Source organism: Trichoderma aggressivum, assembly GCF_033847375.1.
Source record: "Trichoderma aggressivum f. europaeum strain CBS 100526 chromosome Unknown scaffold_020, whole genome shotgun sequence".
Lineage (NCBI taxonomy): Eukaryota > Fungi > Ascomycota > Sordariomycetes > Hypocreales > Hypocreaceae > Trichoderma > Trichoderma aggressivum.
Window position 1 is genome coordinate 64,411 of NW_026946386.1, and position 25,416 is coordinate 89,826.

The 25,416-nt window shown below is 47.4% G+C and overlaps 8 protein-coding genes across 8 annotated transcripts; 2 read left to right on the plus strand and 6 right to left on the minus strand.

Moving 5' to 3' along the window:
• Positions 1 to 1,767: 1,767 nt before the first annotated feature.
• Triagg1_5559 (uncharacterized protein) lies at positions 1,768 to 2,658 on the minus strand (the record flags this gene model as incomplete). The annotated part of the gene is made up of 1 exon (XM_062900087.1): positions 1,768 to 2,658. One exon carries the CDS (start codon positions 2,656 to 2,658, stop codon positions 1,768 to 1,770), a length of 891 nt encoding a protein of 296 aa, XP_062755359.1.
• Positions 2,659 to 5,815: 3,157 nt separating this feature from the next.
• Positions 5,816 to 8,422, minus strand: Triagg1_5560 (transcriptional regulator family: C2H2 zinc finger and Fungal Specific TF; the record flags this gene model as incomplete). The annotated part of the gene is made up of 5 exons (XM_062900088.1): positions 5,816 to 7,000; positions 7,047 to 7,247; positions 7,319 to 7,986; positions 8,052 to 8,140; positions 8,202 to 8,422. The coding sequence occupies 5 exons, from the start codon at positions 8,420 to 8,422 to the stop codon at positions 5,816 to 5,818; spliced, it is 2,364 nt and encodes a 787-aa protein (XP_062755360.1).
• A 603-nt stretch (positions 8,423 to 9,025) lies between these two features.
• On the minus strand, positions 9,026 to 11,180 carry Triagg1_5561 (uncharacterized protein; the record flags this gene model as incomplete). The annotated part of the gene is made up of 6 exons (XM_062900089.1): positions 9,026 to 9,199; positions 9,275 to 9,457; positions 9,517 to 10,210; positions 10,263 to 10,531; positions 10,684 to 10,830; positions 11,001 to 11,180. 6 exons carry the CDS (start codon positions 11,178 to 11,180, stop codon positions 9,026 to 9,028), a joined length of 1,647 nt encoding a protein of 548 aa, XP_062755361.1.
• Positions 11,181 to 13,147: 1,967 nt separating this feature from the next.
• Positions 13,148 to 15,205, plus strand: Triagg1_5562 (uncharacterized protein; the record flags this gene model as incomplete). The annotated part of the gene is made up of 3 exons (XM_062900090.1): positions 13,148 to 13,376; positions 13,437 to 13,516; positions 13,595 to 15,205. The coding sequence occupies 3 exons, from the start codon at positions 13,148 to 13,150 to the stop codon at positions 15,203 to 15,205; spliced, it is 1,920 nt and encodes a 639-aa protein (XP_062755362.1).
• Positions 15,206 to 16,637: 1,432 nt separating this feature from the next.
• Triagg1_5563 (uncharacterized protein) lies at positions 16,638 to 17,826 on the minus strand (the record flags this gene model as incomplete). Its single annotated transcript, XM_062900091.1, has 3 exons — positions 16,638 to 17,120; positions 17,189 to 17,761; positions 17,818 to 17,826. 3 exons carry the CDS (start codon positions 17,824 to 17,826, stop codon positions 16,638 to 16,640), a joined length of 1,065 nt encoding a protein of 354 aa, XP_062755363.1.
• A 965-nt stretch (positions 17,827 to 18,791) lies between these two features.
• On the minus strand, positions 18,792 to 20,487 carry Triagg1_5564 (uncharacterized protein; the record flags this gene model as incomplete). The annotated part of the gene is made up of 9 exons (XM_062900092.1): positions 18,792 to 18,867; positions 18,961 to 19,043; positions 19,105 to 19,280; positions 19,374 to 19,489; positions 19,550 to 19,733; positions 20,003 to 20,081; positions 20,142 to 20,233; positions 20,289 to 20,392; positions 20,447 to 20,487. The coding sequence occupies 9 exons, from the start codon at positions 20,485 to 20,487 to the stop codon at positions 18,792 to 18,794; spliced, it is 951 nt and encodes a 316-aa protein (XP_062755364.1).
• An 897-nt stretch (positions 20,488 to 21,384) lies between these two features.
• Positions 21,385 to 21,867, minus strand: Triagg1_5565 (uncharacterized protein; the record flags this gene model as incomplete). Its single annotated transcript, XM_062900093.1, has 1 exon — positions 21,385 to 21,867. One exon carries the CDS (start codon positions 21,865 to 21,867, stop codon positions 21,385 to 21,387), a length of 483 nt encoding a protein of 160 aa, XP_062755365.1.
• A 2,854-nt stretch (positions 21,868 to 24,721) lies between these two features.
• On the plus strand, positions 24,722 to 25,198 carry Triagg1_5566 (uncharacterized protein; the record flags this gene model as incomplete). The annotated part of the gene is made up of 1 exon (XM_062900094.1): positions 24,722 to 25,198. The coding sequence occupies one exon, from the start codon at positions 24,722 to 24,724 to the stop codon at positions 25,196 to 25,198; it is 477 nt and encodes a 158-aa protein (XP_062755366.1).
• Positions 25,199 to 25,416: the final 218 nt, after the last annotated feature.

The following is a 25,416-nucleotide window of genomic DNA, read 5'->3' on the forward strand; positions in this document are numbered from 1 at the left end:
TCAGAGGTCATTCTATTTCCATTATCTTCCATTACGATGTCTCTATGGTTGGCTGATGGTATATTTGGGTGGTGTGCGGTGGTATTGTGTCTACTTTGGCTTATTCCAACCTACATCATATATCAAAGATACTTTCACCCATTGGCAAGGTTCCCCGGGGAATTTGCCGCCAGCATTACAGACTTTACCAAAGCTTCTTATTTTTGGTCGTTGAGCATAGACAAAAAGATCCTCACCTTGCATGAGAAATACGGCCCCGTGGTGCGCATTGCGCCCAATGAGCTCAGCTTTTGGGATCCAGAAGCTCTATCGGCCATTTTTAAGTCTGGCGGACGAGCTATGACGAAAAGTTCATTTTTCGATGGTTTTACAACTTTCGACCCCAATTTATTCGGTAACCGTAATGAAGACGTATGTCCAAGCCGCGTGTGCTTCTTTATCTAGCCGAAGTTCTAACATTTGCAACTAGATTCACTCGCTGCGCCGGCGACAGATGGCACATAGTTTCTCAACGGCTTCCCTTATAAGTATGGAAGAGATTTTTGACCGACATGTTATACAAATGAGGCATAAACTAGACCGCTACGCCAAGTCGGGAGAAAAGCTTGATCTCAAAAAGATCATAGCCTTCTACGCCTACGATGTACTAGGCGAGCTTGCTTTTGATACTCAATTCGAATCACAGGCTAAGGACGACGAGGCAAATCTCCCCCCAATAAACGACCATATTTTTCTTGGCTGCCTGTACGGCTCGCTACCCTCCTTGCTTCCTTACTCTATGAAATTCTCCAGCTTTCTTCCGATCCCCTGGTTGCAGAGCCTTAATCGGAGCCGACAAAGCATTCGCGACACGGTGGCGAGCTGCGTGTCGACTATGTTTGGGGGAACATTAGAAAATGATGAGAAAAATTCGAACACTCTCTTGTCCCAGCTCATGAAAGCCAAAGATCCTGAGACAGGAAAGAAGCTTACAATAACTGAGATCTCTTCTGAAGCATTCGGCTTTCTCGTTGCAGGTTCCCACACCACTTCAGGTACCTTGACACTCTTGTTTTATCATCTGCTTCACGATTCAGAGATATACTCTCAAGTTGTAGAGGAGATGAGACGAGAACTCCCCCTTCTTGAGCAAGGTTCATATCCTTACACAGGATTGGAAGCCAAACTACCCTATACGACAGCCTGTATGCGAGAGAATTTTCGGCACACGCCTGTATTTACTATGCCGCTTACGCGACAGGTAATGTCTCAGGGCGGGGCAGTAATCGCAGGCATAAAAGTCCCAGTAGGTGTAAGTATCAAGATTCCATCATCATCCAAATTTGAACTGACACAAAGGGAATTAGACAAATGTATCAATCACCAACCACGCTCTGCATCATAATCCCAACATTTGGGGACCAGATTGCTATGAATACAAACCATCCCGATGGCTTAGGGAGGGATACGCAAAAGAAAACCTCAAGTACCTAATGCCTTTCGGCGCCGGCCATCGGATGTGTATAGGTCGAAATATTGCAATGACGAATATGTTGAAAGTGGTTAGTATTGTATTAAGGAACTATGAGTTGGAGGCGGTGGATAAAGATGAACCCCTGAAAATTGTAACAGTTGGACTGGGAGAGAAGGAAGGCCCTTTGTGGTGTCGCATCAAGAGAGTGAGCTGTTGAGACTAAAATTTATCACCCGTTGCTCTGTTGGCTCAGCTGTAATACGGATTGCTACAACGTGAAATCGAGAATCGGCCTTTATTTCTAAAATCCTAAATTAAGCTCTCAAAAGATTCATTGCATTGTCTCTGTATATCGCCTTTTGGGAACAAAGGTCCTTGAACACTTGAGGCAACTCTTGGTTCATATTCTCGGCTACACCCAAAACCCCAGATTCAGGAGTGTAGGGGTAATCGCTGCCGTAAAGGATACGACTTGCGTTAACATATGGCAGCAGACCGTGAATTTGGTCCGGAAATACGAAGCCCGCGAGGTCGAAGAAAAATTGCGTCTGGAACGCTTTTCTGACAGACTCGGTGCTTATCTGGATGGGAAGTCCCAATATCGATGTGGCAAATTGAGTGAAGCGAGCCACGAGCGGCGTGATAGCACCGCCGGCATGGGATAGAATGATTGTGACATTGGGCGACCTGTCAATGGTTCCTGAGACAAACATATCTACGACGGTCCGTGCGGTATCAAAGAAGAACTCGAATATTGGGTTTGGGTACCGAGTCAAGGGAGCGACTGGCTGGCTCACGCCGCCGTGCTGGATGCAGGGGCTGGTTGGGTGAATGAAGATGGTGGCGTTCCTCTTATTCAAAGCTTCAAAGATCGGTTTGAGGACAGTGTTGCCAAGGTACACTCCGTGGGCATTGGTTAAAATGGTCACGCCGTCTGCGTTCAGCACGTTGAGTGCGTAGTCTATTTCAACAAGGCTACCGTCGACGTCGGGAAGAGGTAGCGATGCCCAAAAGCCAAACTTGTCCGGATGCCGACGTTTGAGATCGGCTGCGAATTCGTTGCACTGCCTTGCGATATTGCGTGCTAGAGCGTCATCTCCAGGAACAAGGTGCGTACCTGGAGAAGTAATGCTAAGGATGGACTTTGTAATGTTTGCCTTGCGCATCATCTCCAAATGTGCCTCCTCACTCCAACTCTTTTCCATCTGTCAGTAGCTGATACGATGCTGAGCAGAATCTGTTGTGCTCACCGGAATCCCAGGCATACCATCAGGCTTACTGTATCCATATTTTACAGATGCGTCCCTCCAAAATGGAGGCACGAAGTGAGAGTGTGTGTCGATGCGTTCAAAGGGGTTCTTGTCCACATGTGAGGCAACCACTGCCCAGACTGTAGTGAGTTGCCACGAAAAGACGCTGATGGCGACTGATAAGATCATAACGAAGACTGCTGCTGCGGATTGTAACTAATTTGCTCGGCGGTGCATTTTTTTTTTTTTTTAAAGACAGCTTTACTTGGCTTCGCTGGTAGCATGATGCTGATTTTAACCAACCCGAAGCTGAGGGTTGGTTGCGGGGAGCTGCTATCCTTCTTGTTTTTGGTAGAGATGTCGTGGGAACTGAGCGGAAGGGTGGTGGGGACTCTGCAGTAGAGGCACTTGAGCGACGAAGAAACTTGTATGTAATTGGATTGCTAAAGAAGAATGAAGAGTACGAAGGGGCCGTTTGCCGTTTGGCATCAACTTGCTGCTGTGCATCAACTTGCTGCTGTGCATCGGCTTGCTGTTGTGTATCGGCTTGTTGCTGTGTCTGAGGGGCCGCTCGTCCATGATGTCCGCTTCCCCACGAACCCCACAAACAGCACATTACGTGGAATCCGCTGTGAGAGGCGGGGATTGTTGTTCTGACCCGTTGGTCCCACCCTTCGTGATAACCGAAGCTTCTAAAAGTTTGTCACGAAGGATGGAACCAACGGGTAAGTTGAGTAGTTGGATCATCTTAGATATGGTAGAAGAGTGTATAATGTGTATGGTGTGGATTTAAACAAAAAGGGTCGAGTTGGTTCTTGCGGTACAAGTTGTACATGTTCATATGAGAATGGTCAGACTTCGTGCTGTGGCCGTCCCGGGAGGCCTGGTGCAACATGCTCGAAGTGGCCGTATTTAAACAAGAGTCAGTGTGAATGGGGGATTATTTCAAGATTCCTACAACCACAGCTGGAGCCTTGGAGATCCTCGGAATTCTCTTTGTGGGACCACACATCGGGAGCCTGCGCTGGAACCCCCCCCTCACGTTGAATCGAGCTTTTTAAAAGGCTACAGCCTTCGGACTAAATCGTTACAGCGCTGTGATTTGCGGACGAGGGTGAATATTGGCTCTCAGTGAATGTATGGACAACGGCCAAAGACCCAACAGAAAAAAGGGCAGTGATGATGTGGATATACGGGGGAGGCTTCGAATCTGGAGCCTCTAGCAGGCTATTATATAATGGAACTAAGCTCGCCCTGAATGGTGTAGTTCTGATTAGCTTTAAATATTGCCTGGGCGTTCTCGGGTTTCTGGGACTATCAGAACTTCATGGTGAAGGTAGTGGCTCTATCAACTTTGGCCCTCAGGACCAACTAGCCACCCTTCGTTGCATCCGAGATAATATTTCTCACTTTGGAGGAGACCCTGGGAAGGTGACAATATTTCGAGAATCTGCGGGCGCACATTCGGTCGATTTGCTGTTGGCATCGCCTCTGTCAACTGGGCTATTTCAAAAGGGTGTTCTTGAAAGTGGTGCGTATTGGGAAAGCGATCACGGATCCCATGAAACGTTCTCTGAAGCTCGCCAGTGAGGCTTGGCCCTGGGGCGGAGACTTAATGAATCATCCATCGTAGAGTTGCGACCTCTCCCTGCAGAAAAAGTGAACAATCCGGCGTTATGGGACATGAGGACTGACCCCGGGGCCACCGTCCTTGCGCCTAGCATCAATCATTACGTTGTTCCTACAGCACCAAGTGTCGTGCTTGGCCATGGAGATGAACACCGAGTGCCTATCCTGGCTGGCTTCAATACCCGGGAAGAGGACTCTGTCCCTTCACATTCCCCGCCTTGCCAGGCATCTAAAGACTACATGTCGTCTGCAGGAACGTTTTTGGGGAACAGAAGAAATGAGGCACTACGACTACATACTGGATCACCCTATGTCCAAGCCGATGACTCTGCGAACTCTCTTGCTGGCGATCTGGTTATCCGGCAGCAAACTTGGGAATCACCTAATGGGCATGTGTTAGTGGTGCGCGAGAAAGGATATGGCTACTTGTTAACATTCAGTTCCCCTTACTCGCCGTTGGCTATGCATACCGTGGAAATGAATAATGTCCTTGGTAATATGGGTCGGAACGAAATTTTCATCTATATTCCTCCTCTTTCCATCGCTGCCTCTGGAGACATGAAGATATCGGAGACGATACGATCCTATGGGACCAATTTCGCCAGAAGTTTAACTGGAATTTGAGGGCAAATAGCATCTTGCCTTTAAGCTGGCGTAAATGGGTAATAGATATCTAGATATCATGACTGGAGTCACTGGACTGTTATAGTTGCTATAATAATCCTATGGGGTAGGGTACACCAGATTGACTATGGTCTGATCAGTCCAATAGTATCTAACTCATGTATTAACTTGGACAATCCAAACAGAAAAAAACGTATATTATCATAGCTAATAAGTGACATATACCCTGAGCTAACTCACTAGATAACCTTTATCTCTGGTACATACTGGAGTTGCTCAAATGACTTGTTGCTGATAAAACAGCTATGTCGATATCATATTCCCCCCCCCCTATTTCACTAAATCAGCTGCTGTTTGTAAGCAGAGCCAGTTGAGCAATACCTATATAGCTTCCTACTCAATCGCAGAGGCATGCAAACTAGCATGCACTGACAACAGCATAATCACTACCTGGAGATTGAAAACCCCTTCCTGGAGGCTTCATAGACGAGAATCCAGTGGGCTCAAGTCTATCTTGCTAGGTCCACTGTGATGTGTGAACTGTGGAAGTATTCTGCCAGCCTGGGCCTTTGTATCTATGGAAGAATACTGGGCTCCCAACCGCGTTCAGAACGCTCAAAGGCCACCATTCAAGCATGCCACAAGAATTATATTTGCAATGCTGGTTCGGCCGTTTCAATATGTCTGTCTCGGAGCGAGGTTCGATTACATTAATGGCTCTCATAGAATACATTCCCATCCAAAATCTACCTCCAATTTTCATTTTGAAGGACTCTGTCCTGCATAATGTCTGAAGAGGCGACCTAGCCGCTAAACAGTAGGTAGGCTCTGGGATGCCACACGGCTGAGGCGCCTCGTCTCAGAGATTCCTGACTGTTGAATCTGCAAGGTCGTCAATCAGGGCCTCTAAGATCGAAGAAAATCGGCGGGATAGTTCCCAGTGCCCTTGGCGACGGAGAAGGTCAGTAACGTTGTACAATGTGCTCGGGTCGAATTGGCGAAGGCTAGCTGTGGTTGGCTCTGCCGAAGTTGGCACCGATACGCGTCCAAGGTCGCTTGTACGCAGCTCGGGAATATCTATATCACCATGGGGAGCTTCATCTGGTCGAAACTTGGCATAGCAGTATACGACCAGTCCTGCATAAAACAGCGCCTTTGGGACATGGATAGCCGGCTCCGCAATGATAGGCAGCGTCTGCAGACGCTTGTAGATGAGCATGGCGTGAATGACACACCGCTGCCCCTCCACCCTTGTCACCCAATCGCGGATGCGTGCGAGATCTCCGTCCCTCATCGACGACCCCTCGCGCCCTATCACGCGTTCTAGTAGATCAAAACAGACGTATAGCGACATGAATGTCTCATGCCAGAGCACCATGAGGCAGTGGGGGTCACGACTCGGATAGCGGATACTTGGAAAGTAGGCTTCGTACCAAGTTGTCAGACGGCAATGGAAGTCTCCGATCATTGCTTCGTTTAGAGTTGCACACCGTGCTTCCTGGATTGCGGCGTTGTGGCCGGAAAGTAGCACATAAGCGTTCATGAATGAGTAGGGGCTTGGGGTCGTAGCCATACCCGCAGAGGAAGTATGATGCTGCGACTCGGTTGAAGGTGAGGAAGAGTGTAGCGACTTGATCATCGTTTGCCACTGAGCAGCTGTGGAGGCGGTGAATAGCTCATCCGTGCAGCAGCGCGGTAGCCTTCCTGGCTCATGTCGTAACAATGGTTCGTGGTGAAAAATAGTCGCGAATTCAGAGTCATGAATGTGTAGCGCCGCTAGCACACGAACAGTCTCCTCTGTTTGAGACCATGATCTCCATGTCGTTTCTAAATCATTAGGATCGAGATGATTGGTTTCTTGCAGGGAATCTTTAATTTGGAACATCCCAGCTTGCCGGGCCCATGCAATGATGGTGCCATGGAAGCTTTCAGTCAATAGTAAATCGTTCGGTTTACCAGAGAGCATTCCAAATGTTTGACCCAGAGCAACAGCTTGTGCCACAGCCAGTGCTTCGCGCCCACCTCGGTAGATATAGACTTCCCACTGGTATAGTTAGAACAAGCGAGGAAGAAAAGTCATAGAGACACACCGATGCTAGAATCGCTTTGTTCAATTTCATAAAAATTCCCCTACCACGAGCAGAAGCGCCAGCTGATCCGACGAAGAGGGCTCCTATAGAGCAGATGGATAAGAGTAGAAGGGCATTCTCTGAAGAAGGTCGAAACGAAGTGGCGTGAACGATGGGGAATATGGGCTGAAATTTTGCAAAGTAGAGCTTGATACATATATTCTGTAACACTGTTAGCCCGATTCATTATGGACAAAGTTTAGATATGTCACGCGTATCATGCCAAAGCATACCAGGAAGTCGGAAGAAGGCAGAACATCATCGTGAAGACATGGCCGAAGCCGGCTTGAAAGGCCAGCACGATATGCTTCATCTACACGATCAGGACCTTCCGGTCTCTTGAGCGCATATGGATGCGCCGATTCGATGACTGGCCTCGTATGCCATCGGTTTCGGACTAGGGTCCGGATGTTGTTGTTGTTGTCGGCAATTGACTCGTCCGTGTGGCTGTCTCCATTAAAACGATCATTTAGCTGGCTTTGAGTGAGACTAGTAGAAATATCGCCATATAACCATGGCGAACCGGTTGCCGAGATGGAGGAAGTTAGAGCATTAATGTCAAAACTTCTCCCAACTAGCCAAGACGGGTCATAAGTATTGCCTCCAAAATCGAACATCTCCATATCTGACCAACTTCCCCAAACATTGGAGGCCTGATCAACACCAAGGGAAGTGGTGTCCGCTCGTGTAGAGGAGTTCAGGAGAGAAGAAAGATAAGATGTAGGCTCAATATCTGCCCCGGATGCGGCCCAATGATTAGGCGGGTGAATATTTTCGGCCGCCAAGCCAATTGAATCGGTAAAGCATGCTGATTCATCTGGGGGATTATTCGCAGACGACACGTCGTCTTGAATATCAGACCGCCGAAAGAGTGACGAATGGCTAGGTACGGCATCTTCACCTGTGCCTCTTATCAGAAGACAGCTACTTGAAAGGAATAGCGGCGCCAGTCTCTTTTGGACAAACCTGTAGGCGATGGCATCAGCGGCCCTGTGATCAAAATGGTGCTGCTTCCCACGCGGTCATGTGTTCGCGCGTGTCGGATCAGGGAGTCACTACAAATGGATGTCAGTTGTGAGAGGCCATTCGAAAAGCAGCAGTGAGCGAAGCGCCTACCGGCGCCCATAGCTTTTAGAGCAAATGTCGCAGGCAAACGGCCTCTCCTTCGTATGAGATCGGATATGCCGGACCATGTGCTCTCTTTTCTTGAAGGCCTGGCCACAATGCGTGCACTTCCATCCCCTGCATTGCCGATTCCGTAGCTTGCGTTGGGGTTCGGCCTCATGGTAACTTGCATTCTGGTCTTCAACACCCGCGGCTACGCTGTCTGCCGGCATCGTGGGAATAGAATCTGGGGTCTGGGGTTGTGGGGAATCGCCTGTGTGTGGAAGGCTAGGACGGAGAATGCGTGTGGGAAATGCATCTCCGCATTCCATGAGATTGTACGGCGATTTGTAGATTCCAGAACCAAAAGTTCGGGCTTGCGCTAACGAAGGCCCTAGCCAAAAGTCCGATTAGACCTGAACCAAAGGAACTGCGGAGTCGTGCATGTTCCCTCGACTTGTAGCGAGGGCTCCAATTGGCGCGTCCCTTTTCATAACATTTCCATAGCAGTGTGGGCATCTGTAGGCATTCATCCATCTACCTCCTTCTATGGATACAATGGAGTTCATAGCATAGTATCGATTTACACATCTTTTATATGCTGCGCTACTCCAGGCAAGCAAGGGCTGTTTACTGGGTTTGCATCCAACTGACACATAGTCTACGTTTACATGTAGTCCATCTTCGCAGTCATAGCCTTCTAGGAAGTGTCTAAATCCCGGCTATTAAAGAGCCAGCCAATAGGAGTGTGAATTATAAACAGGCAGTCAATTGAGATGGCCTACTACTGCCCATAGTTGTCTCTTGAATACTACAAACTCAAATACCTGGACAGACTAAAATGAATGCACTTTCGAATTCTGCGTGCTGCGCCTGCAGCTCTTGCCGCAGAAGATCAATGCGATCATGCCCACCATTGTGAAACCAGCAGTCATCGTCATAAGAAGCATGACTGGTGGTACAAAGCCGTCTGCGGTAGCCCAGTCATTCACAAAATATGTCATCCCAAACTGTGAGTAGTGTCGTAAGCACAATATGCCCATAGGTAGGTTGTAAGATAATGTATAGAAAGAAAATCCGCTTACTCCAAAAGTGTTCTTGCAAACAGTTGCAATAGCCATAATCTCGCCTGATATCGGCCTATAGCAATCAATGGCGTATGTAATGGTGATGGTAGGAATCGCGACGACCTGGACACCTACAAAGCCAAAGCCGATGATGATGATGGCGGGCCACGGCCATTTGTCTTGCAAACCAACGCTGAATACCTTCGCGGATTATATGATTAGCTCGATTTCCCACGTATTTCACACAGGCGTCCTCTCACAGTTAGTCCAACAATGACGGCTACAATGAAGGGGCTCAAGGCCACGAGTCGCATCTCGGGTTCCCGAATACCCTTATTCTTTATCGTTGCCCTCTGTGAAACATAATCAGACCATGGTCCAGCTACGGCAAGTCCGAATACACCTCCAACCACGAGCGCAAAGTTAGCATATCCAACCTGCGCCGGTGTGAAATTGTAAGGTGGCGCAGAGAGGCCTGGGGACTGTAATATGTTGACTGCTAAGAGGGCATTCGCCGCCGATCCCATCGACATCGAGGCCCAGAAGATGATGGGAAAGAAAAGGATATATGCTGGCGTGAAGAAGTGCCGGACCACCGATCGCCAGGCGGTCCGGTCGATGCGTTGAAAGATGCCAAACTGGGAACGGCTAGGCCTTCCACTCCCCCGAATCTCGGTTTGAAGATTCTGAATCTGTGGAGAGGCAACAAATTCGGCATGTCCTAAGCCCATTTCTATTTTCGCATTGTCAACGGCGGCTTCCTCAGATACAGAGACACCTGGAACAGGGCTCTGCTCTCGCGAACGACGTGTCTCTGGAAAGAAGAACAACAGTCCAATTATGTTAAGCCCTTGAGCGCCGGTACATGCCCAGAAGAAGACTCTGAAGGAAACGTGCTCTGCCACAGCTCCTGAGATGATGGGACCGAGGAAGAGTCCCATAAAATAGCACCAGCTTGGACCATAGGTGAGTAGGGAACTGCGACTTGTGTGAAGTTGAAACTCACAAGTAGGACCCAACATATTTACCGCGCTCGTGGAGGAAATAAATATCAGTAACAACAACGTTCATGATGCTCTCGTTTGCAGAAGCTCCGGTCCCCGCGAGAATCCGGGCGCCTAGGAACGAGCCATACGACGTTGCCGTCGCTTGCCATATACAAGCACCAATATTCAGTATCGCGCAGACAAGGAGGGTTACTCGTCGTCCAAAAATCTCGCAGCTGGGGATGATGATGAAGTTGCAGTAGCCTAGAAGAATAACAGTCACTCCAGTCTTGAGAGAATTAGCACCATTATTACAGCACAGTGTTGGGTGCCAAAGGAAGTAAGCCATCAATCAGTATTAGCTGAGGCTTTGCCGTCCTATCGCAAGGCGGCAACTCAACGAGATAATAAGGCCGGAAAATCAGGGACAAAACCACTTACCAACAAAGCGACATCAGTCAATGATTTCTGCCATTGCTGCATGAAGATCGGTGTCAATGGCGCTATGGACAGTGTTGGAATGACGCTAGTGATCACGAAGATGCCTTGGTTGACAATGACCAATGTTTTCCACAAGGTACTCCAGTTCTTAGGATTTCAGTTAGCTCCCAGGAGATGCAACAAATTCTCTTATAAAAAGGCGGAAATGGTTAGAAAGTGCGGATAGCTTCTCCATCAGAGACCCAACCGGAAGGCTGCAAGAGAAGAGAGTACAAGAAGAGAAGACAAATACAAGACAAACGCTGGATGAAACTGACAAGTGGATCGTGTAAATCATCTGTTGGCTTCGGAATAAGGACGATTGAGCCTTGATTGTCGGATCGAGCTCCAACTATAGTAGTCATGACCTCTGTACCTGGCACAAGGTCGGCCTCAGCCTCTCTCTCAATTTGGGAGGCCACAGGCATGAGGTTGGAAACATGTTCAGTTCTCTCCATTTTCGTTAATGAAAAAATCGTCTCTGAGACCTTTTCTTTTCATCTGGAATTTCGAATGTCTTCATACCATTATAGTGACTTTAATGATCTCTTAATGTTCAGCCTAGATCTCTGCAACCCGCATACCAGAGGTGGGGGATCGTGGGGAAGATACCAAACACATGGTAGTAGAAGTTTAGTTGCGGGGCCCCAGCCTGTGCCCCACGATTCTGTAGAATGATCGCGGTCGCACTACGAAACCTACCTGCAGAGGAGAAACAAAGCAAGAGTAGTTGTACTTCTATGGTGTTGTCCTTTCGGATTATCTGATACGTTGGCGATCAAGTCCTTTAATGATGGATTCGCTGTTCCGCGTCGATGGATTACCAAGAAACCATGTCTTAGCCAGCAATTGTCAAGGCTTCATCTGATGGCTATCACACATATACTCTCCAAGGCTATAAAATAATACACTTAGAGATCGGTCCAACTCATATAAGAATGCCCTCTCCATTCAGTAACAATACAAGTATCTCTAACTTTAATGCACATCTGAATAGAGCGCTTTAATGGGACAGCATCCAATCACCACACATGTACTTAAATTGGATCGGTCAACGGGAGTAATTGTATAAGATACAAAATATATATTTTTCTTGGGTCTTCCCCTTGGGCTTATATCATGTCATGTTTTACCTTATTTACCAGCGTTCCGATTCTCTCAATATGTATATCAATCCTGCTTCCATTCTCCAAGCTCACACGTGGCTTTCGGAAATACCCAATACCAGCTGGCGTGCCAGTCAGTATGATGGATCCTGCCTCCAACGTCGTTCCACGAGAAAGGCAAGAGATTTGCTTCCTGATCGAAAAAATCATGTCCTTCGTGTTACCGTCCTGAACCGTCTGGCCGTTATAAATGGCTTTGACGCTGAGGGACTGTGGATCATCAATGACCGAGGGAGAAACAAGCACCGGCCCTGAAAACTTGTTAGTAAGCGTCAATACGGCAATTCTCAGCTCAAAACACACCTATCGGGCAACTATTGTCAAGACCCTTTGAAAATGACCACTGCTTAGCCGCAAGCTGCAGGGTTCTCGCCGAAACATCGTTTGATGCAGTATACCCAAGGATATGCTCCAAAGCTCTATCCTCGGGAATATCTCGACCACTTTTGCCAATTACTATGCAGAGTTCTGCTTCGTAGTCGCTTGTTCCATCTTGCGCGCATTTTGGAATAGTAATTTCTGCGGGAAATGGGCCAGTGAGTGCCGCTCGAGGCTTCGTGAAAACTTCCAGCTCGCTTGGGATCGGGAATCCTCCTTCCTGATCCAGGACCAATATATGAGTAAAATGCGAATAGTGGAAAGGTATTAGGATAGTTTTCTCTACCTACTTCAGCGTGATCTTTATAGTTGAGTCCGAGGCACCTAATGTAGTTACACTGCTCTCGGCTAATTGGGGACAGAAGCTTTGAAACCGACTGTCAGCTTTTTCTCAATCGTGGAAAGCAGTCGTAGCTTACATGATGTACGGTAAGGACATGATCGGTCACTGTACCGTTGAATATATCCCCATTTATTAAGAAAGCTTTGACTTTGACGCCATTCAGGCAGTCGACTCCAACATCTCGTGACGTATCAATTACCTGCCCTAGATGAACCTGGCCATCTTCGACGGCCCTGAAACGAATCAAGTGTGTCCAGTTTGTCATCTTGGCGCTGGGTGAGTGGAATGGCCAGCTCACCACTATGGTCTTGCTGGCTGTTATTTGTTTCCCCAGCGAGGGGCTTAAGTTCCAGTCGTCTTATTTAGATTCTTTGGCACATCTTCCCCACGCCTCAAAGTCTCCCACCTGCCCCGCAAAGTCCCCGCACAACGAACCGTGGGGCCAAGAGGAAAGAGTGTGAAACGTTGAGCAGCCTTGGATATTTGAGGACGCTGTCGGCAAGGTAAACTAATATTTGTATTCACCAAATGATCAAATATGGCAGAGAAAGGTCCTTTCGAGACGACTGACATCATTGTATGCGGCTGTGGGCCAACTGGCGCCATGGTGTCAGTGCTTTTGAGTCAGTACTCCATACAGCATGTTGTACTCGAACAAGACAGCGAAGTGAATGCAGACCCACGCGGTATCGCACTCGATGAAGATGGCATCCGCTACCTCCAGGCATGTGGAATATACGAAAAAATATTCACAGAGATAGGCCAGTGTTAGTTTACCCATTGTTGTCATCTTTAGCTACTGAGCATCTTGCTCACCGCGTCTCTAGGTATGGGTAATTTCAGATTTATCGACAAGGATCATCATGACCTTACCAGGAGACCATTCATGATGATGGATTACAGCACGGTGCGTTGAATTACTTACAATAGCATTTCTAGATCAATGGGCCTAGTAAGATGCAAGCTGACTAACAACAAAGCATAGACTGAAGGTGGTACTGGCCATCCAGGCTTCATGTGCCATAAACAGCCATACGTTGAGAAGCACCTAAGGTCACAAATAACGACACTGGGTGTAGGCAAAATGTATCTGGGAGCACGTGTCACATCTATCTGGGAAGATGAAGATTGGGTATACGCGCGATACACCGACACATTTAATCAAGATCATGCCGTTCGCGGCAAATTTCTCGTCGGTGCAGATGGCAAGACAGGCTTCACGCGTAAACAGTACTTGGAGCCTCGAGGCATCACCTTGGATCAGGCCATGAAGATGCCGTACGAGGAAGATTGGGTTGCCCTCAACTGGAAGATCTCCCTTCCTTCGCCCGAGACACATCCCGATTTTCCCCTTTGGGAGAAGGGGTATACACCTCAAGAAGTGTACGATGAATTTTTTCCTACGGACTTCCGATTCATGTGCAACCATGTCCGACCTGCTGTTTGTGGTCGTTTTGGTCTTGATAGCGACAGACTTTGGCGCTTCGAGTTTGTGGTTCGGTCAGGTGAAGACCCAGGTGACATGGCAAAGCCAGACCAGATTGCAAGGGTCGTTCACCCCTATATAACGCACCCGGGGAGTCGCTATGGACTCACAACGAAGCAAATCCAATACCCGCTAGATTGTGTAGAGGTTCTTCGTTGTAGACCATTCAGGTTCTCGGCAAGAAGCTGCAATAAGTGGTCGCTTGGTCGAGTCATTCTCTGCGGAGACGCTGCTCATGTTTTCCCTCCGTTTGGAGGCCAAGGAATCGCGTCAGCGTTTCGAGATGCCATCTCAATCGTGTGGCGTCTGCATATAGCAACCAATGCTTCTTCTAGAAGCCATGTTACGTTGGACTACCAGACACTATTCGAAGGCTGGTATTCAGAACGAAAACAACAGCTGGACAAGTCACTTCGATCCACCGTTGAGAATGGCAACTATGTCACGGAATCTAGTCGTGTTAAAGTGTTCCTACGTGACTGGTACCTCTGGCTCATCCAGCTCGTCCCAAGTTGGAAACACTGGCTGCAGTTGGGTAACCGCAGAGATGGGATGGTCAAGTATCGGTGGCAGGCGGGAATGGGAATGGCCTTTTTACCTAGACTTGGCGGCGGCAGGAATTTCCCCCAGGTCTACATTGTTCCTGTTACAAATACTCCACGAACCGAAAGGGTTCTCTTCACTGACGACGTCATATTCAGTCATCAAAAGCAGGGCCTATTTCAGGTGGTTGTAATATTACGGCCTCAGAGCAATGTCGACAGCGTGGAGACAGCCCTTCACGGCCTCCAAGAGATATCAAACGGAGCCCTGAAGGATGACGAGACCTCAATATTTCTTGACAGTACTCAAGCTCCCCCCTGTGACTTGAAGGGACGGAACATCTACCGGCTCGCCACTGCCGCAGAGTTCGCTGGTGACCTAGTTCTATGCGCAGGAAGGCCCAAGCCCATGGGCTATGATCCGCATCGTATGTCCAAGGAAGTTGGAAACAAAACGTTTATTATTTTGCGACCTGATCGATTTGTTTTTGCGGCCTGCGATACAAGATCCGACTTGGCTTATGCTGCTCAAATGCTTGGCAAGCTCGTGGCGACTGGAACACTATAATGTGGGGAGTGCTTTTTCGTGCCAGATAGTAACTGCTGTGCTTCCTAAGGACAGCCTGTAGATGTATCGTAAGTCCATATAGTAAGCTTATAGGCTGTTTAGATGTATTGCCAGGACCTTTTTCACCTTTTTCTCACGTACCGAGCATCAAGCTTGTTTCGAAAAAAAAGACACTGAAATTAATGCAAACGCATTCAATCTAAACCCAAATCTAGTTTTAGTCGAAAAATTTGGGTTTCCGAAATTGTTCAAAAATGAACCTGCGAGCCAATTACCGGGTTCCTGAGGGGTAGGCTAGCCTGCTCAGAAATAAGTCGATCTTGAAAGCGTTCTATGTTCCGTGGCAGTGTATTTATTACTCCGTGGTAGCAGCATACGCTATGTTGTTATTATTGTATTGCTTTGCGCCGGGGACCTCTAATAGATCAGGCTGCTATATGGAGTAAGCGGCATGCTAAGCTAGCTAACAGAGGGTATAAAAAAACTAATATATAAAAAACCCCTCTTAATAAACAGTCTATACTAATAGCTAGGCTGTTAATTCCCTAGGTAGTTACTATAGTATATAAAGGCTAGTAGGTATATAAGGTAAAACCCTACTCTTACTTATACCTTCTATATGGAAGGTAATAACTAGATCTAGTTGCTTAGCTACGTTTTTTCCTTTTTAACTATCTAATATATCTTATAGGATTTCTATTACGCTATTAGTTATCTCTAAGCTTTTTAGCAATAGTTAATTATAGCAGCGTAAAGCTGCAAGGATCGGTTGGATTAGCTATAGTTGGATTATTCAATTAGTTGGGTGGTAATAACCTTGATAAGGAGGTTATAAATCCAGTTATAAGACGTTAGGCAAGTGTTGCAAGGTCTTTTTGTAGAAAGGGATGAACTCTCCGAAATCCCTTCCTAGGACCTGCGGTGTTGTGCGGTGCGGTGCATACCAAAAGGTAGGGTCACCTGTGGTTGTAGGAGGAGAGTTGCAGCATACGCTAGAGCACTATAAACACCACTGCCGGGTAAGGTGGGAATCCAAGAGAAGCAGGATACGTTTCTACCAGTTAAGAGAAAAGTAACGAGGCAATATGAGATCTCTAGATGGAGATAAATGAACCTGAATGTGTACATATCACGCCAGATGAAATCCAAACTGAGTAGTTATTTAGCAAGCCAAATCGAGTAGCATACAACGCAGACTCATTTCTTCATGAGTCTGAGGGATCTAAGAGGAGTAGATGGCACTATTCAAGTCGCCCATGATCTTGACATATTTTAATGAAGACTCTTAGCAGTACGATCAAAAGATATACCATGAATTTAGCGGATGAAAGACATAATCACTTTAGAGCTTCTCGGGAATCGAAACCGTGCAAACTAAAAGCCTGGAGTAAAAATCGATAGATACAAGGCATTCGGCTCCCTACTACCCTCTCTAATCTAAAAACGCTTTTGGAACCTCAGGACCCCATACCGCCAAGCTCTCGTCGCCTGCAGGCAAATGCCCAATAGGCGTATTCTGGTTGACTAAATCTCCGTCGGCATAATGCTCAATCATGTTGCCTGTTGTATCCCACCAGTAGTCAAAAATCTGGCTTCCCAAAATATGGCGGCCGACGCCCCATACACTCTTATATCCTTTCCCAGCCAGCCATTGATGGCCTAGCTGCTGAGTGTCGAAATCGTGAATTTCGAATGAACAATGATGGACATGTGATGACTGCCCTTGACTCAGGAAGATGGTGTGGTGATCAACATAGTCGTCACCTCTATCGATGTGGGCGAAGATAGCCACGTCCTTTGTGTTTTTATTCTCATCTGGTACAAAGAGCAGATCCGATGGAACGAAATTAAAGTTATGAGTATACCAATCCAGCTGCTCGGCGAAATTTCGTACGCAGAGGCCATAGTGACCAAGCTGTTTCATTGTCCTCGTTAGTGGGCACTGTCACAAGAGAGTGCATATAATTTAGAATGTCTTCAAACCTTGTGCACCGCGGCAGGTCCTTCGTCAAAGCGCTGGAACCTTCGTCTGCGCGGCTTATCGTCCTCAAAGTTGACGATGAGCCTCTCAGGCATCTTGCCTATTTTCGCGGGCTCTTGGCCATGGATGAAATTGATCGGGAGCCCCTCCGGATCGAAGGTGGTAACCAAGGAGCCGCCACCAGGTGCGTCGTCCAGTGATGTAATGGGGCCGGCACCCTGTAGCTTAGATGCCTTGATCAAATCATCATACGTCTCTACCTCGAATGTCCCGCCGAGGAACTTCTTGGGGCCCTTCTGCGCGTAATAGACATACTGGTCAACCCCATATCCCCGGAACCACACGCAGTCTTCAGCCTCCTTTACAGCACGCATGCCAAAGTCATTAAGAAACGTGCTGATAGTCTTAAGGTCCGGATGCTGGTATCGCATGTGCACCAGCCTGACAGTACGAATCTGCTGCGACGGATCAATGCCTTGCTTCCGTCTCCACTCTGTAATACTCTGTCCACCGGGCCCATTTGCTTCCGTATCCGGCACGGAAGCGCCAACGTTGAAGTTGGTGAGAGATGGGTTCTTTAGAGCAGCTGTTAGAGCCTGCGGTAGTCTGATAGAGGGTGGGATATACCTACGCTGCTCATTGTGAATAGTGATTGATCTCTAGAATAGTCTACGAGCTGTCCAACCGTATGACAGATAGTGGCCGTGGCTTTTCCGGGCCTGATCGGTGATGCCTGGCTACATGTAGATTCCTCTGCTGCATATTATACCCATCACCGGCCATTCTAGTGCGTGCACACAGTGACATCCTCACCATTCTCTTTAAGCAACAGCCGCGCAATGTTTCCCGCACAGTTTGCGGGGAGGTCCCCCTTCAAATCGCGGGGCATTCCATCCCTCTTTGCGGGGCGATGGCGGTTGCTATCCTTGGCCACGTCCCCGCGGAAACGGCTGCAAGGCGTGCCTTGGCGCGGGATTGAAGTCTTCAATGGGGGGCACTCTGGCGTGGAGGAAAAAGTAACCAAGAACGTAATGAATATATTAACAAGACTGGACAAATTATCCCTCTATGTTGATACATTCGTTATTCATCACCTTCGGATTTATCAGCACTGCCAACTCTCATCTTTTCTTTTTTACCGGCCATGTTAGGCAGTTCCTCATCAAGCGCCTCTCCAGACAGAAAAGGGGTTTCCTTGGCCAAGCCCAACAGGGCAGATATGATGTACAACAGTGAATAATACAAATTAGGTCGTCAGCCCCAGAAGAAAGGAAATGTTTTAAATATGTACCCAGTTCTGGTACTTTTTGTGCGTATATCCATTGGCAGTCGCGACAAGGCCAGCTCCATGATATTTGGGTCAGCTACATGCTGCAAAGATGAAACTCGGGGAGACAAACGTAGCCCTGGCCACATGCACAGAGTAAAAACAATAAATGGTTGCCAGTTGAACCTGTGTTAGTACCAATATACTGAATGCTTATTTCCAACGTAGAGATCGTTCACCTGCAGTTTGCGTCGCCAATGGATGTGATAGTCGGCCAACAGGATGCCACTATATAATATTAGCTGCCGTATATAGTCTAAAATGTATTATTTCGTACGTCAACGGGCCCAGAATACGCCAAACCCACTCAGAACTGTGAGGAACTTGCTCGCCGTTGCGAGAAGCTTCCATGGCCTAGAAAATAATTAGTCAAAGCTCAACGGCGATGGACGAGGAAACTATTAGTAAACTTGCTGTGTTGCTATGCCCACAACCATCATGACGTACGAGCCACGTCGGATATTGATGTACTTTGGCCACAGCCCGGCCAAATCCATACCAATGGACATTGAATTTAGGACAATGGAAATCTGTGTGAGCAATGGCTTATGTTCACCATCTAGAAAAGTAACAAAAGTCTCCTCTACTTACTGAAAGCTGTGAAGTCACAACCCCAATGCCTGCAAAGAAGACCGCGGCTCGTACTCCCGGACTAGAGTGGCAATGCTCTTGCACTTCTGCCAGTAAACTGATGGGATTCCATAGAATCTCTCCACCCAATATCTGATTCGATGCACTTGTGGCAATGATACCAATGACGGCGGTTACTGTAATTGTTAGTGGAGCTGCAATCAGTTGAGACAGAGTCGGCGAATGTTTGGTCTTTGCATATCGAGTCCAATCGGATTGGCCGAGTGTACCGGAGCCCCAAGCACCTAGTACAGCTGTGATACCAAACATGAAAGCCCAGCCTATGTTTGGGGCATCCGTTTTCTCATGAAAGAGCCCGCCAACCCCATTGGCAGTTGAGACGTTCCTGAATGAGTGTTAGTTGACCCAGTGTACCAGCTCCAGGAGACGTCTCGGCTATTCTCACCATATCAATATACCGAAACAAGAGCCGCAGAAGAGGAAGAAACAAATAACAAAAGGGATCTGTAGTCTCTCTGGCTTTATGAGGATGGCAGGGATAAAGGCACACATCCAGATGACAAGCCCGATAAAATCGTTCGTCGCAAGGTGAGAGCTTTCGCTAAAGCTGTTTCGCATATGGGCGAGGCCTATCAAAACAAGTTGGAGGATCACAGTTATCGACTAAATACAAGATAGTTTCATATCGCCACGGGCTCCCACCTGGAATGATAGCTCCAAGGGTGACCCTGGTTGCCTGAGCTCCCCAGAATGCCTGAATGCCGAACCAGATACAGCCTGTAAAGCAACTAATAATCATGGGAACTGTTTTTGTGCTATATTAGTTGCTTGAAAACAAGGGCATACTCGGAGAACTTATATATACAGTATGATCCCCTCATTCCCCAAGAGAACCTACAGGAAACTGTGAAGCCGATGTTGTGTTTTGCTCCGGGCCACCCGGCCACGACCGCGAGACAGCCAGAGAGGAAGCCTCTCTAATAATCGGTTAGTAACAGGGTTATTGCATACCCTAAGTTCGGTGGTTGTACAAGTACTCCAATTGCCTCTGCGGGGCTAAGTCCAAACGCGAGCAGAGTGCTGCCCAAGGACCACGCGGAGAGGGTTGATCCAGAAACAGTCCAGTAACCTGTTGCTATGATCAGTATATCCACTATCAGAGAAAAGTTGTAAGAATATGCTACCGAGGTAGGACCACATGTGAAGCGTCCGGCGATCTGGAGGGATTGGGATTAAGTCGCGATTACACCAGGTCGTATTTTCATAGTTGGCATCTTCGTCTTTAGGACTAATACCCCGAGTTATCATTAAAACATGGTATCCTATGATGTAAATTACTGACCATTCAAGCTTATGCTTCGCTGCTGCCCAACGGGGGCCCATGATGGATGGCAAGACGCTCAATTTTGATAGTGAAGAGGCAAGGATTGTGCGTATGTTGTTTCCCAGCAGATTTATGCGAGATCCAGAAACGCCATTGATACTGGGAAGCGAAGGGAGTAAAGGATAAACGCCACCTTTTATAGCTGGTCGTTCTCTGGAATTGGCGTCGTGCTTAGGGGTGCCTCAGTCTGAGCGCAGCAGATGATAACAAGTGACAAGGTCGCAAAGCGATCTACCGTACTACGTGACAAAGATAGACGCCCTGCCGCCGCTCTATGATGATGGCAGTGGCAACGGTCCGGGCAATAGAGCGAAGGGACATTCGGGGTAAGATTTCGATTTCTCATAGAAAACGGATACACTTTACTTATAGAGGGATACCGGATACACAATCCCCTGGTGTGGTGTTCATTGAGCTTCTTCCAAGCATTTGTAATTGATACTCGTAGGTATGCCTGTGACTCGTCTTGTAGGCTCACTAGTCGGCGCTGTTGACTTGAAGGAAGATATTCATCTTGTATATGCATAGGAAGAGCATTTGACGATGGAATTTGAACGGCCTTTCGGCCTCGCCTCGGCCGTTGTGATAATGCTGATTGCATTTGACTCTGTGATTGCTAAATCTGCTCGTTAGTAGGGGATGTAAAAAATGCCCCCCAATCTTCAAAATCATCAAGCAGGTACTCAATGTCAGTCATAACTTCCAAAAGCTACCCAAAGCCGTCATCTTTGCCTAGTCCTTGGCACCGCATTGTTTGTAAGTAAAGAGGTTGAAGTATCTCATGAATTTCAACAAGAAGCCGCCAATCCTCTGATGATAGGATTATCTTCTTGTCGCAGGCGAAGTTGGCTATTCTCTTCAAGTTGATTCTCACTGAGGAAGGCCCGAATGTGCGTTTACTTATCAAGGGCGCGGCTAATCATCATATATGTTGAATTCCACCTTGTATCATTATTCATAATGACTTCAAGCTCTTGATCATCAAGACCTAATGCAGTGGCGGTGTTTTCAAACCGTTCACTTCGTTCAATCGAGCTTCTGATGAACTTGACGATATTCCGAAGCTTGCCAACAGCGCCTTTCTTCCTCCAATGCTTGACTTCATCATCGAGGCGGCCTGTAAGGTCAAAAAGCTGCGACTCTTGCTCAAAAGCTTCATTATCCTCTCCATACAAGAAAGCCCGGCCAACGAGGTTCAAGATATGCCCATAGCATCTCATCCGCCGGTCAATTGCATCAGATGCCGAGATTGAGGGGTTAATATGCGAAAATAAATGCTGTACGCAAGTATCATTGTTCAAGGCATTGTCGCCAACAATAGTGCCGAGCTGATATTGAGTATCCCACTTTTGAATAACAGATACAATCGAGGAAGCCATATTTCTTCCACTATGAGAGCCATAGTGCTCCCGAAGAGATATTAGGCGTTGCTGCCGTTTCCCATATGAATTAATATAGTAGCCAGCGACAGCAATAATAGATAATCGATTCGGGGATGTCCAAAGGTCAAAGCTAATGTGTATCTCTGTTATTGTGTTATGAAGCTCCTTTATGACCTCTTCCCTCTTAATATTATATATTCGATCGAGAGGTTATCGAATAAATCGGGATTAAGCTGTTGTAGAAGACGGCGAAGGTATTTACTCCCAAAGATCGTGAACGGCACGTTCTTTTCAATAATAAATCCAACTGCAAGCTCTTGTAGCGCCTGCGCAGATGTAAATATAGTTCGTGCCCGCTTTAAGGGAGGAGGATCGTCGGATTCGGAACCTGCAGAGGATTGTGGGCCAACTTATTCTATGACTCGATGCCGTCGTCGAATATGATCTGTTGCCAAGGAAGTTGCAGATGCTTTGAACGGCTTGATACTATCACCAGCTTCGTCACAGCGGCGACAGACCCAGAAGACCTCGCCGAGCGAATTTGAATCCAATACTTCACGTACAAACAGTCCTTCGCTTTTAATCCAACTATTGCGGCCCCTGAGGCCCTTCTTTGAGATGAGGTCTTCGAGACCAAAGCGGCGGCCGTGCCAAGTTGCTGTTGGTAAGTTATTGGTGGAGTCGTCGACTTCAGGATTATATTCTAATGAAGGAACTGATGTTGTAGAGAGTTGTGCTGCAAAGCTAGGAGGCCTACTCCGTAGATGCCCTTAATAGTAGATGTTACGTAAATTCCTATCAGCTTATTAGTCAGGGGGGTTGGGTTCGAATCCTGCATCCCTTTGGGTGCGAAGTAGTGCACCCTATGTACCTGTATCCCCTTTTGTCTATTTTGAGGAGAGAATATCTAAATTCTAGCTCTTTGATTGGCTGCAGCTTTTGAAGAGTACTTAGGGTGCACCACTTCGCACTCAAAGGGATGAGCTCTTCATGTTACCAATGGTGAACTTTCGGGGCCACAATTGGCAATCGCGGAGGCGCTGCGAGGCTCGCAACGCCGCGCACCCGTCCAACTACTTCTAGTCAAAACCATTAGACGGGAAAGCAATTACGTAAATTAAGAGGAAGTCGTTAAACGTTAAAGCACAAAGGTAATATAATACCAACATCTAGGAAAGCAGCACATTAAAATCTAGGCAATTTCAGGCAGCCAGGCTTAGCCAGCCTATAAAAGTTAACCACACTAGGTAGTATTCGGAGTAGGGTTCACATGACGCCTTGGCCCCTCAAGACACGCTAGTGTACGGCCCGAAAGCGCCGAATTCCGTGGCTCGAAATCATTGGTTCATTTACTTGCATACGTATGTCCACTTTCCATTTATCCCTATTAAAGTGCGCCATTCCCTTCTTTACTCTCTAGCCTACATACCTCTGTCTGTTCAGTCGCCTTTGGTCAAACTTGTTTATGTCCTGTTGCGCGCTTCAGTCCAGTGTTACCAGATTCAGGTGCAAGAACTACGATTCTCGTTTCTAGCTAAATGGGAGTTCGTATTCTGGTTCGCGTTTCACTTGACTGATGCCAGCTCCAGGTGCAAGATCCATAAACAAGTTGATCGAATTTGACCGGGGGGGCTATATTTTACCTTTCACTGCTATTCTTCACCTTTTGATGTTTAGCACTCGGTAAGCACATTATCACTAGCTAATTTACATTGCCCTTTACTTACAAAATCCCCTAGCACACGTCCGGCATAAATCCTCTATCGCCATCCTTTAATTCTGTCGAGGTTGGTACTGGTCCGCTTAGATATACACTGTTCTATCAATCAGCGAGACGTGACATTAACTTCTTTCAGTCAAGCTAATAATGCTATCCAATCTGACCCAGCAACCTCCCCCGCCCAGTCAGGTCGCAGTCAATCGCAGCCCCTTGATTCTGTCGAGGCCGACATGAAGCTTCGAGATATCCGCTCTGGTGCCCCCTCTATTATATCAGGTCGCAGTCAATCGTCGCGCCTTGGTTCCGTCGAGGCCGGCACTGCTCCCAGTAGGTATGCACTGTTCTATCTACCAACGAGAAAATAAAGTTAACTTCATTCAGTCAAGCCAATGATACTATCTAACCTGACGAAGCAACCCCCCCTGCCCTAACACTTGAACCGTTTCCAGGTGGGAACTCGTATCAATTTTGCAGTCGTCTTTACTGGGAACTTGAAACTCCTGGCGATTTTCATTTGCGCATCGCCTATAACTCCTCTCGAGGCGTTTATTTCCGCATTGATGCCAGAATCCCAACCTCTTCTGGCTTTATTACTGCCTACATCATCTGGTTACTGAAACATATTAAAAGGCTTGGATTTACTAAATGGGCTACACCCTCGAAGTACCTGCTTCTCAAATTCAGATTCAACCTACCCCCCAGCCTGATGGCTCCGATAGAATGGACTCAGCACATCTCTGATCTCCAAGATATGAAGCGCCTGTTCACCCTTTGTCAATCCCGAAAGATCTTCTTTTAAGTCTCTTGTTCGGCCCGCGATCTCGAATGCATAAACTGGATTATACACGGTGTCCAGTCCCAGCGCCTGGGCTCTTATGACATTTGTCATTCTTTCCTCGGCGATTCCGGTAAAATTTTTGTTGTCGCGGATGATTTCCTTTGCTCTCGATCACCGTCTCCAGATTCCTCGGAATTATCACTTTCTGATCTATCTTCAGACACATCTTCGCGTACGTATTATCCGACTGAAGCTACTGGACGAGCATTAACGATATACTAGTAAAGAGATCGTTTCAAGGAAGCGAAACCAACCCCAAGAGAAGAGCGTTAGAGCCCTCGCTGCATGATATCATGCGTGTATTACAGGCACAAAGCCAAGATATCCGTGCATTGCGTAAACAAGGCGCAGACAGCGATGCTCGCTGGCGGAAGACACAGAAGGACGTGATTCACGCGGTTTCGAGGAATTCGGAGGAATTTAGGAAGGAGCAAGTTCAGGCAGTGTGCAGGAGCGGAGAAGCAGAGAAGCAGAAGCTGGAGGATGATGCAGCGGCGCAGAAGCAGCAGGTTGAGGATCGTGGAGAGCAAGAAAAAGCGAGAATCGATGCTCGTCAACAACAAGATGTGGCGAGGATCGAGGCTTATCGACAAAGGGAAGTGGCGAGAATCAAGGCTCATCAAAAGGAGATGGTGGAGATGATGCATTGCATGTCGAAGGCCGTCGCTTTCGAGGCAGACTTGGCAAGCGGTGACCAAAAATACAAGGATATTTTACAACGATCGGCATACAATGTCGCCACTACGCACACCAATTCGGCCTTGCAATAAGAAGGAAAATATGCTCTTATTTTCCCGTTGTGTGCGTACGCCTGTTTTTTCATCTCTCTTTTTTTGGTCCCCGCTTGCTTGGGTCGGATTGAGGATTAGGCGGTAGGATTAATTATGGGACCACACGAAGGGGGGACGCAGTGGAATATTGGGTCAGAAAACGTGAAACTTGGAAAACAAAACAAAATAAGTTGTATAAAACCACCGACCAGGTCCGA